Source organism: Lissotriton vulgaris, chromosome 12, assembly GCF_964263255.1.
Source record: "Lissotriton vulgaris chromosome 12, aLisVul1.2, whole genome shotgun sequence".
NCBI lineage: Eukaryota > Metazoa > Chordata > Amphibia > Caudata > Salamandridae > Lissotriton > Lissotriton vulgaris.
In genome coordinates this window covers 546,491,444-546,503,938 of record NC_141700.1, presented here as the reverse complement: position 1 = coordinate 546,503,938, position 12,495 = coordinate 546,491,444, and the positions used below count along the sequence as shown (strand labels likewise).

General features: G+C 44.5%; 1 protein-coding gene across 5 annotated transcripts in view; it reads right to left on the bottom strand.

Annotated features, from left to right (window-relative positions):
• Positions 1-12,495, bottom strand: part of ARHGEF2 (Rho/Rac guanine nucleotide exchange factor 2) — an 886,148-nt gene that overhangs the window by 37,898 nt on the left and 835,755 nt on the right. For all 5 annotated transcript variants that reach the window (XM_086945348.1, XM_086945349.1, XM_086945347.1 and 2 more), the window contains 4 exons: positions 9,668-9,777; positions 5,254-5,400; positions 3,430-3,680; positions 2,440-2,565 (listed from right to left, as the gene is read on the bottom strand). In XM_086945348.1, the coding sequence (XP_086801474.1) occupies positions 2,440-2,565; positions 3,430-3,680; positions 5,254-5,400; positions 9,668-9,777 (634 nt within the window). The remainder of the gene's footprint in view (positions 1-2,439; positions 2,566-3,429; positions 3,681-5,253; positions 5,401-9,667; positions 9,778-12,495) is intronic.

The window sequence follows — 12,495 nt, the reverse complement described above, 5'->3', positions numbered from 1 at the left end:
AAACCATATCACAAAGAAATATCACAATTCACATTGCCTCTTTCAACTCCGAGCACAAGAACCAATTGTGGCCTCGGATATTCTGGGAAATGTCACCATTGATGAGAGCAGGGCAAGAGGGGTCTCAGCTACTGAGCTTCCCATATTAGACTGGTATATGTTTCCTTTAAGTTGTAAAGTAGTAAATTAACGGGGGCAAGCAGAGGCCTACCAGGGAAAACTGGTTCCCATCACATGACAACATTTTAAAGCACGGGTTCTTGCTCTGTACACAAAATAAAGTGTGTGCTCATAATTACAAGTTGATGCAGGATAGCTCAGTGAGTTAATGAGCCTTCAGCATAGGCTGTGTATAGCCAGAACTTCAAAGGATTGTATCTTGCCTTGCTGACTAAGTCCTTTATCGTGGTGCACTATGCAAATACAACCCTTCTATAATTACTACTGTGACTTTATGATTTAGTTACATTTTACATTTTTTCTATAGTGTCAGCCTGTTACTGTGGTGCCACTTTAGACTTCTTTGTTATGCATCCATAGTGCAATGTATGCAAAAAATGGCATCTTATGTGGATTACTACAATTAGAGTACATAGGCCATATGTATGAAAGGATTTAGCATTACTTAATGGACCGAATCGCAATTTCGGCCCGTAAAAAAATGCTAAATTGCCTTTCAATGTGTACAAAGGCAGATAGGGAATTACAAAATGCGATTTCTACCCAGTTGGGATCGCATATTGTGATTCCCTAAAATCGCAAATAGGGATTTACTAAAAATATGTAAAAAGCATTTGCTAAATATAAAATAGGTATTTAGGAAATGCTATTAACATTGACCCCTAGTCGATGGTAACCATGTGCAATTTTTCAAAATGCACCAAAGTGTATTTTATTAAAGTGCCATGGAGCACGCACATGCCCCTAGGGCATTTGTACGTTTTACATGTGCACCACTTTTTTGGAGGTGCATCAAGAGCAGCCTTAGGCCCATAGGCAACCTTGGTTTTGCATTTCCGAATATTTGGAAATGCAAAACCATTCGTACCTATGGGCTTTTAGGAACGAATGGATTAGCATTTCCTAAATAGCTATTTCCTAATAGCGATTCCTACTCTGTAGGAATCACTATTAGGAAATCTCTATTTTTGTACATTCCATTTTGCATTTCCTGAAAAGCGATTTCTTGGGATTCGCTATTTAGGAAATGGAAATGTTATACACATGGCCCTCATAGTCCGTTAGAACAAGTTTGCTGTGTGGAATTGAGAATAATTGGGGAGGGGTAATAAATTATGATTACAGCATCCAGGGTCATAATCTTGAATGGAGCTGGGTGAACTTTTTTTATTCTGCTCTGCTGAAGGCAACAGAGAAGAAGCTTCATGCACTCTGCATCCCCTGGCACATAGGAAAAAAGGCCCACATACCACAAACTGTTGTGCAGTTCTTGTAGTTCTGCCTAGGAAAAATCAGTCCAGGGAGACCACATGACTCGCCCAGGTGTTGGACTGGGACAGTAAATAGGCCCGGGCACCAAAATATTAGTGGCCCCTATCAGTGAAGCAGACAGCTAAGCAGTGGCCCACATTTGCAAATAGAGCAGTTTTGAACTTGTAAAGACACGCTGTAGAGGTGTTTTGCATGGTATGCATTCATTTGTTGTTACTACCGGCAGCGTTTTCGGTAATATCAACGAAAACCGCCCCACCAGACCATGAAACATATCCATAAAATACGGCCCACACACTGACTTATAAGACCAGCCCCTCAGCACAGCCTGATTGGCCTACAGGCAAGACCAACCCTGCCTGAACTACCTGGCTATATGCAGTTTGTGAGGGTCTCCATGGAAATGCACCCATTTCTCATGTTCACGCGCAGAGAAATGTAGGGTGGGTTTTGTAGCCCATTTACACTCTGCAGGCAAATGGAAAGAAAAGGTGGGACTTTGCATGTTCCACAAAACAGATTTGCCCAGCCCCAAATCCGAATGCCACTTGTGGTGGTGGGATTAATGCCGTGTGTTTTTCTGGATGAAGGGCGCCCTTTCACCCGCATCTAACCTCATCGCATTCTGTTGAAGAGATTATCATTAATATTATCCTTATTATTATTACTATCGTATTTATGAAATAGTCGTTTTTGTTAATACAATAAATGCTAACATCCTTTAAACTATAACTGTAATTAAGATTATTAGTGTTATGATTTTCTGTGACCCTAATGAGTGTTCCAAGTTCCTATTTCATGAACAGAACAGAGATGGCACAACGAAGGCAATGGAAAAGAGCAGAAATAGTAAATGTATATATTTTCAAATCCAAGCTCATGCCTTCTCTATTCTTTACCTGCCCTTTGTTTCTCGCGCCTTCCATCACTGGAGTAAGACTTGTCTTAAAGGCATCTTTTAACAAAGACAAAGATGGCGATGCTCACCCGTACGAACTGCTGAAACTTCTTGTCCCTGGTGAAGAGCTCCTTGTAAAGCTTCATGGACTTGTGATGGCGGCTGCAGAACTCAAAGTACGCCTTCTTCATCTGCTCAGCATTGGCGCCTGAAAACTGCAGACATGGGGTATTGGTACTGAGAGCATGGGAGGCAACAGACAGTATCCGTGCTTGAAATGGAAAAATAAAAAAGTGCTAGTACTCACTACTGGCCCATTTAAAGCACAGGATAGGACAGAGTACGTTCAACTATGGACTCACTGAATGCACCCCTCCGACTCTGGGACATGTCAGTGTGTCGCTAATTCAAGGAGCAAAACCGAGCAGGATGCCCAGCACAAAAAGCAAGGCGTAATTTGCAGCGCTTAAGGACTGATGACTAATTTAAAAGACTGAGAAACATAAAAGTGGTGGGTGGAATGCTAGTTACACTGAGCCACATTCCGGTCCATGCAGGGGGCAAACATATTCAAGTTACCCTTGGCCCTGCCCTGTCCCCCTCTGAAGGCAACACAATCTGACCACTTTCACCCTTTATGCATCTCACTGTTGAGGCGAACTTTGTGTTCTATTGTGTAGTGAGGAAGGGGCCCGCATATGGGATCATTAAAAATGGTAGAACCCTCAAAATCGTTAACTGTCTCAAAACCTAACATAGCGGCTAAGACCCCATCAGCCGCACAATTCCCTGGCAAAGGAAACACAAAGTGTGGGGCAGATAGAAAACCCCTTCATGACTGCAGAGACAGAAAAGGTGCTCCCAGAGTTTTAAATGCTTGTTTACATTTAGAGCCAAGAATACATTTCAAAACTAATTACTGAAAAATGGCATTTTCCATTTTTTCACTTTGTGCACATCAAGAGTTAATGAATGTTCTTGTTCTACCATATGAAAATGATGAAAAGAGCCCATTGAAGCGCATGGAGGCACTCCACTTTATGTTATGAGCACCTCTTCAGCCTTGTAGTGCCCCTTACCTGGTTGATCAGGATGTCCCCTAACCGGTCAATGACAAAGTTCTTGTTGCTGTCGCTTGCCAGGGAGTCCTTGCGCCGCTCCAGGAGTCGAATGAGGAAGCGCACGTGGATGTCGCTCAGCTCGTCCACACAGGGGAACATGTTGTTGACCAGCAGTGGCTCCATCTGCAGATCCTCCAGCATCCCCTTGCGGAACATGTTGGTCATGATCTTCAGGGTCCGGACGTGATGCACCTCCGTCTGAATCAACTCTGCGGGAAGAGAGGGGACAGATATGAGGCCATGCGCTCCTTCTTAAACCTCTTTAATACTAAAGCACAGAGCAAGACTCAACAGCACGCAAGGCATTTTGAAACAGTTTGGTTGGTGCTAGCCAAACCTCCACAGTCTTCCTTTCTTTTGGCGCCTGAGCTGGGAAGGTCCCCAGTGGTGGGTCCTCCGCTATGGCAGAGGAGCGTTGCCCCTCAGCTTTCTCGCAGCGCGAGAAGCAAAAACATAAAATGGTAATAACTTTTAGTTATTACCATTTTATGTTGTTTTTTTGCCAGCGGGCGGGTAGGCGGGGCTGCTCTGCTTACGGAGTAGGGCAGAGTGGTTTGCCCACTCCTGAATGCGCAATGACTGTTTGGTCGGCCAAACCAGTCATGCCCACTCCCTTGTTCTCCATGCAGCCCCCGCGACCCCTCCCATCCCTGAGCCGTGCCGGCCGCCCCTGAAGGTCACTTGGTAATGTCCATAAAGTTTTGGTCACCAACCTAACCAGGTACTTGATTGCATAGACGGACTTCATTGATAATGAATGAAAATAAGAATACTAAGAATGAGAAAGCTTCAGCATATCAATCTCCCACCACCTTGGGATATTGTCAATGATTTGTTCGGGAGATAAACCAAAGCCTCCTTGGCTTCACTGGATGCACTAGGTGGAAGTGTGTACCTATGACACATCAACCTCCACGCCTTATACGCTTGTTGTGAGTCATCATGCTCTTGGCCACGTTTCAACTTAATGGAGATTCGCACCTTTGATTTTATTACATTTTGTTTTTTAATTATGTTAGGATTTTTCTATTAAAACATTAACTTTTGCTTCACATATTCTTCCTCTGGACCCCTGATCTTGAGTTCTCTGCATGCTGTTCTTAGGTCAGAAGGAAGCTCAGACAAGAGGAGTGCGTCTGGAAAAGCCGTAGGAAAAACACATGGAAACTTTTACAAGGCGAACCTGGAATCCGCTTATACAGGCATTAGTGATTTTTTTCCCATAACCTGTATTTACTCTGGCATGAAAATGGCAGATGCTGTAACATTTCTGCCGATTTAGTGACAGCAACTAATTTGTTTTAAATTCTCATTCAGATACACTCTCCTTTAACAAGCATAGTTGAAACCCTTTCCTGCATCCTACTATAGGTGGAAGCATCATTTACTCTAGCTGAATCAATTACATGCACATAGGTGCATAATGACATTGAGCCACCCTGGACTGGGAGGCGGTGACACTGGGAGACCCAGACATGGAACCCCAGCTCCCGGATCGCCTCTACCATTTGGAAAACACATACCTAAATGCATGACCACCTGTGCACACTTACACAGCGTTGAAGAGGAGTGCGAGACCCACCCACACTCCAGAGCTCTCACTATATGAAACTTGCAAACACAGTCTGCAAAGCCCATGAATCCGCTCCATCGCAAAGCCATATACATTTTGCAATTCAGAATTAAAAGGCTATAAGATATTAACCTAAACCATAATGAAAACAAAACCCTAGCAAACGTCTCGGAATTAGCTAAGTCCAGCTTGGCGTCAACCTGACTTACCATAGATGACATCCTGTCGTTTCATCACTTCCTTCTTGTGTTGCTGCAGGAAGTTGTTGTCCACGGCCAGGCTCCAGGAGTCTGCCTCAAAATGTTTCTCATCAGTTTCAAAGTCGCTCATTAGCTGATTGTACATGACCTCTGTCCCTATAGAAGATTGGGCAGAGAAAAATTAGGTGAATTTCGTTGACAAAATCCCAAACACTGCCCATGGGCATCCTAGTTTTTAGCTCAGTTCACAGCTCTCTTCCTTCCCCAAGATCTGCCGTGGCAGTGCCTGGTGTTTACATCACATTCCTACTCTATACTATTAGGGTGCGGTGTGGTACTGTGGACCCACCATCGACTGTGCAACAAGAAAACCAGAGTTCTATTCTGGACTTCCATACTTAACCAAACTGCGTCATTCTTGAAAATGATTATTATTTGAACATTAAATGAGCACAACATACACTTTTTACGCCTCTTTGGTGGTAACAAACAGATGTAAAAGAACCCCACCATCCCTCTTCTTCTACCTCAGCTCTCTTACTTAACAAATTTGGGAGCAACTAGAAACAGGAGTAAACCCAACTTATTGGTTAACTCTTCTGGAGCTCAAGTCTCTTGTAGGCTGATTAGTTATGTCTTGCCCGGTCTCATGCTTGCTCCCTTTGTCTCAGAGCTGCAAAGAGACTACAAAAGTTCTGGACACTTGGTGAGGGGAAGCGAGGCCCCAACTTTAGGAGAGGGAGCAGATCCTCTCGAATTGTTTACCATTTTGAGTGCTGTGGAGACATTTCTCCTCTCTGACCCCAATCTCATGGTTGCCCAGCAAAGAAAGGTTGATGAAAAACAAAATACCCACAAGCCAGTCTGGATTTAGCTGGAAGCCCTCTAGGATGGATAAGTTAGCATGACAGTCCTACAAAGATCCATGGAGCAATCATGTATTCCTGGTAGCCTGTTTCCATAGTGTTTCACAGACCAGTGTACAACCAACGATAAGGTAGTAAAGGTAGACCTTGACGATAGTTGGAGAACCAGAGTGTGAGACTTGGCCCTTTCCCCAGAAATTTTTCGCTTTTTATCCCCTGTTAATTTAGAATGCCCCTATTGAAACAACAGTGTGTAGGCCTTGTGTGGTGGAGAAGGGCCTGTGTAGTGTAAAACTAGTGTTAAAGTACAGGTACTTCCTACCCCTAACATGGCCGCCACAGACCACTGCTGCAGCAGCGTGGTTTAGAGGGCGCATTCTAGTAGCCAGGGGCTGGCTGGAACCCTCAGGCAATGTATCCATCTTAGCCTGCCAGCCTGTCCACAGGTAGAATGGTGGAACCTCCTGGAAGCCTCTGGAACCTTCTGGGAGAGGTGAGGTGACACCAACTGACACTACCAACTGTCAACTGGCACTATAAAAGGAAAGGGAGGGAACTTTCCTGAGGAGAGAAGCTGAGGGGAAGACCTGGGGAAGTACCTACGCAGGAGGATAGGCAGTGGGGGTCAGGGCAGGGTCTTATGATGCTGGAATGACAGGGCCTAGTGTGCTGCTTTACAAGTGTTGAGGTATCCTGTTCCCCCCCCACTGACCTAGCCCCGCGGCAGGGAACCCCCAGGGACCACTTGAGGGGATTGGCTGAGGAGATCCAACACCAGCCACCAACTTAACCCCCTTCAAGGAATAAGAAACCAAAGGAAACAAGAACCCAACTGCTACTTACAAGGGCGCAAGAAACAGCTGCGCCAAGAAGAAATCAAGGAACCAGTAACCAAGAAACTTACAAAGGTCAAGGAACATAAAGCGCCAAGAAGAGACTGAATCTCCACAGGACATTTGAAGAGCCACCCAGGTATTGGCGCTGTGTTGCTCCCTGTGCCCCCTGACGCCACCTGGGGTCCCTGCGCTAACCTACCGCTGCTGTTTGGCATGTCCTGTGAGCTGCCTCTATTTTAAAGCAACTGCTGATGAAGCACCAACCTAGAAACTGCCTAAGCGCTACATTGCCCTCCAAGCGCTTGACTGGTGAAGAATTGCTGTGTCCTGTGGGAGCGCTGTGAATTGCCTGCAGGGCTGTGGAAGTCCCCCCCCTGTAAAGCGCTGTGAAGTGTCCCAAGTGCTAGGACTGCCTGCTGAAGCGCTATACTGCCCGGGAACTGCTGTTTGAGCTCAAGCTCCCAGAACTGGGGTGCCTGTGGAAGCGCTGTATGCCAGGAGATGGCTGGGGCTGAAGCACCGCTTGTCCCCACGAGGCTGCCCCCCTGTGAAATGTGATGAGGGAGAGAAGCGCCGTGAAACCCCCCTCAAGCGCTCACCTGCCACGTCCTGGGAAAAGCTGTTACTGGGCCCCATTGGCCACCGTTGTGCCTCCAGCACTCCCTGAACTGGGCGGAGGCCCGGATTGTCTGGTGGGCCCTTAAAAGTTAACCCCTGGCTAGGGGAACCTGACTTCTTGTTGTCTGAGGCCTGGGACAGCTTAGCCATTATGGAATGCTTATTTAGGCCTTAGGTATGGCTAAGCCTAGGCTAATGTATTGTTCATCTTAGCCTGATGCATAGATTATCCGGGCTTAAGGAGATGTTTCTATATGCATAAGGGAAGGTTTTATATGTGCAAGCCAAGTTCTTTAAGCTCATTCTTGCTAAACGAAATGCTTAACTTGTCTAATGGAAAGTTCTTCCCTAACTGGGGCCTTGTTCTCTATGTCTAAGGAAATGGTTATTCTTCCATAGGAAGATGGTGATTAATTACCCACCAGTAAATGAGGAGATGTTCCATGCTGGGTTAATGAAATGCTGGGGTTGTTATACTGAAATGTTTATTGGAAAATAATGAAAGGTGATGCCTTTATTGAATGTTGATGCATTGGTGAATTGCTTCCTTTACTCTAACCCAAGGAACTGTGTTGTTGAACTGCTTATCTTTACTGCAGGAAATGTTTACCCTGGTATTGGACTGGTTGAGAGGTCCCAAGGCCCATAGTTTATAGGCCTCAATTCCTAATAGGGTAACCCCCCCCCTGTTTAGGGGCTGTAATGGAAAGCCTACCATTCCCTGATGAAGAGAAATAGCGAGTGATAGACCCAAACCCAGGGATTTTCCATATTCCGCCTAGAGACCTGTTCAGCCTAGGCCTTATGAAAGGTTTACCTATTAGTAAATGTTCACTAATGCTTGAAGCCTGGCTTATTTTGGGATTATTGAACTGTTGGGCACTGAATAAGGAAATGTTACCCTTATCCGCTGAAATGTCATTCCTGGTTAAGGAAGGGGTCGCTCCTGCCAATTGAATGCTTTACCCTCATTTGAGGCACTGTTTATTCTGCCCTTTAGGAAATGTTATTGCTGAGAAATGCAGTGTTTGTGCTACTAATGAAATGCACATATTACAATAGGCCTAGTTGTTACTGCCTTATTTAGGGGAATGCTCTGCATAGGCCCAATGGAATGTGCAGGTCTGAGGCATGAAATGCTTGATCTATTATTAAATGTTTACTTCTGCTAAGAGAAAGGCTACCCTGATTGAAGGAAATTCTTACTTGATAAGATAGGTAATACTGACCTAATGAAATGTTTTACGTTGACTTCACAGGAAGTTCTTCATAGGCGTAAGAAGAATGATAACTCTGATCTACAGTTATTTATGATACGTCATTTATGCCTTCCTAAGTTTTACCCCTAATAGGGGAGGAGGAGCCTAAGGCTGAGGCTAATAGGATGTCACACCTTTAGTGAAATGTTTCCTCATTACTTAACGAAGTGTTGTGTTCATGACCTTATAATGTATTTCTTACAGGTGATGATGAGAAACCAGGCCAAGGTCAGGCCTGTGGTTATTTAATATTTAATATTTATTATTTATTCATCCAGTATTTATTGCCAAGTGTTCTCACACATGTATTTTAGTGGAAAGTTAATAAGCTAATTTTATGATGAATTCCTAGTACCCTGACCCAGCTCTATCTTAATAAAGTTAACTTGAGTTTTTACACAAACTCACTGGAGTGGTGTCCCTAATTGCGTGCCCAGGTTTCTGACTCAGTGGTTGCGTGTGCTGCATGGTTGCTTAACACATATGCTTTCTGATGCCTACCCGCTCGTGCCATGCTACCCTAGGGGACTGGTGACCCCAGTTCCAACACAGAGTATCTCTCTGACGAACTGAAGAGTCTTGCAGAACTCCATAGCAACACCGGGTTTAAGGGGCAAAGAGCTCATGCCAGCCACCAGTACAAATAATGGTTTTAAAACACAAAGGCTGTAACCTAGCAACTCTTCTGTTTTACTTGTACTTATCCAAGTCCCATTTGTTTTGCTGGCTTCTTAAAAAAATTCTGTACCGCCATTCAAATGATGTTTCTTTTTTATATTTACTTATAGTTTTAAGAGAGTTGTTGACCAATCCTTCCTGCTCACCCAGAGCTTTTTTCACTTACCTTCATCCACGAGTGATTCCATGGAGAGTGTCCTGTTCCTCATATTTAAGGAGTCCGTGGACTGGGAGAGGATCCTGCGAATTCCCAGTGGCGAATCATCGTTCAAGTTCCTTCAAAGAAGCAAACAGGCAAATTAACAACTGGATAACATTGTTCACCTCATCTCAGATCAATCAAACATTCTCTGCTCCTGGTGGATAATGTGCTACCGAATTACAGAGTGCAAAGTGAAACCTATTGTGAGCCAATGTGATGACCTTGGTCGCTATTTCAGGCCTATCCTTTGGAGCCAGGCTTGCTCTAGAATTGCTCTGGGAAGGACAAAGCTTGTAAAAGGAAACGATCTCAGTTAAACACATCATCTGAATATAGATGCCACTTTTATTCAATAAATTCACTGAGGCACTTCGAAAGACTTCAGGGGAATGTTTACCACCTACTATGATATCCATAACTATGATTTGTGGTTTTGCGAATCAATTTCTGGTGCATCAAGTGTATGCAAACAGCCCCAAATTATGCAATTGGAGTTCAAGAGGAGGAGAGTTTTGGCCACCGGACAGAATAAAATGTTCATGGTTCAATTTACAAAGAAAGTCAAATGTTCACGCTGCGCTAGTCTTCACATACACATGATTGGCATTCATGATTGAATAGGTGATTCCCTCAACTTGGCTGCATGGCCATGGGAAACATGAGAATAGTGAAATGTATACAGGGAAAAGCCTAGATTTCAGACTCATTACCATTTCCCCTGATCGCGCACGTGCAGAATCTCCACTCTGCATTCTTACTTTAGAGAAAATAATATGTTAAAATTATCTTATTTATTTCATTTTTAGAAACCTGAGAAAATGTTTATTGTGAAATACTTTTCCCTCCTTCTCACTTCTTCTGGAAATGAGGACTACACAAGCTTTCAAAATTTTTTACAGCACTCCGCTCAGAGTCACTCAAGTGCAAGGTTGGGTGTGCACATAAGAGTGTGACATGACACACAAAATGCTCACACGGTGATTACTGTGTAGGTGCCCGCTTCATCTGCATAACATTTCTCGATGTTCAACAGGTAACACACCCATAATATCTTACCACTTATATAATTCAAACATTTCTGAAGTCAGAGCATGCATAAGACATAATATTTTCTATGCTGTCTCAAATATTTATAAAATGTATGTGAATCTCTTCATTGGATCCCACACTGTTGTTTTTAGGGCGAGCGAAAAGCCCTTTTGGACCTGGAAATTCCTCACACTCGTGCGCGTGAGTTTCATTTACGGCCTGCTATTGGCCTTTCACTGCTTGATGTTCTGTAAAATAGACACCAATAGGCCAGAGGTGGGCCCATAGCTCCGCCCCCGGCCCATTGGTGTCTATTACGCACATTTTCTGACATATGCATATGTGGAAGCATATTTGCGCACCACTTGTTTCCCCTCGCTCTATCTCTCTCTGCTCTGGGAATGACTGTGCCGCCTCTCCCTCCCTCTGCCCTCGTTATTGCTTTGTGTACTCTGGGCAAGCAGGCACGGAGCGGAGAGGCGCCAGGGTTCACAAGGAGGACAGGGGGATTCCGACAGAGGCAGCACCGTGTTCATTTTTTTGCATCGCAGTTTCACTTGATGCAAAAATAAAGACGCTGCTATTTTCGTAATGTTAAACTCTATTCAGTCATTATACGAAGGAGTTTTGGCCCCTAGTCTGTGAGGCATTTCTTTCTCTCTTGTTTATCAAGGACTGGAACTACCCTACGTTTTATTTTCTGCCGGACATATAATTTATTGTCTAAGGACCATAGCTTCCCTACATGTGGATGGAATACATCATTGCAGTCGGCCAAGAGGATTTTCCACAAAAGACCTCTGTGCAGGTGCCCCCAGGCTTCGTATCACAGAATCGTAATCCCGGCTGCTTAGGTCGGAATTTCCACGTGAAAAAAACTGCAAATGCTGTCGCTGTTTTTACTCATTTTAATTTTAAAACTTAGCAATATTCAACTGTATGCAAATAAGTAGAAGGTCAGATTTTAAGCAAATTTGGAGGCTCGTGAATGGACTCAAATACTGCTTTACAGCGCTTGGAACAATCTTAACTGAACTGTCTCCTCCCACGGAGCACGGGAAATCCCGAGTTCTTTAGAAAAAAGAAAATAACACATCGTAAAAGGTTCTTTTCAGTTCCCCCCACCACCCTCCGGTCTCCCCCACAGAACACGGACACTAATGTCTTGCGCTGCCCCCTCCCAGTCTGCAGAGCACACAGTGTCAGACACGAGTCTGCCGAGAGCCCCTCCCGCAGGATAAGGCAGATGTGATAATTGGGCCCCGGAGCCCCTCGGCTGAAGAATGACCCGCATTGTGCTTGGTGATAAGTCTCTACCGGCACAGAAGTTTGTTTACACTTCAGATATCATTGTATCAGCTACAGGGCAACTGCGGCATTGAAAATCGCAATCGCTCGAAACATCCATTATTTAAAACCAAATTTAGTATATACAGTAAATATGGTGTTCAGGTTTGCTTCGGATAACGACGTTTGGCAATTATCTGTACCCTTATCCTAAACTATTATACATTACCTTCCGACCTCTCACCCCTCCGCCCTGTGTGATGTGGAGTTTTCCATTATGTAGCCAGGTGAACGTCGAACATCTCTCACACATACACACATGCATGGCGCTTCACCCGCCCCTTACCTATTACAAAGTAGTTTTAACCCAAGCAGCATGTGATCTTTCCGATTTAAGGTGCACAAACTCCAACAATTCAGGATGTCGCCTAATGGCTAGGGCGGTGGATCTCAAACCTGGGAAACCATGTTAGAGT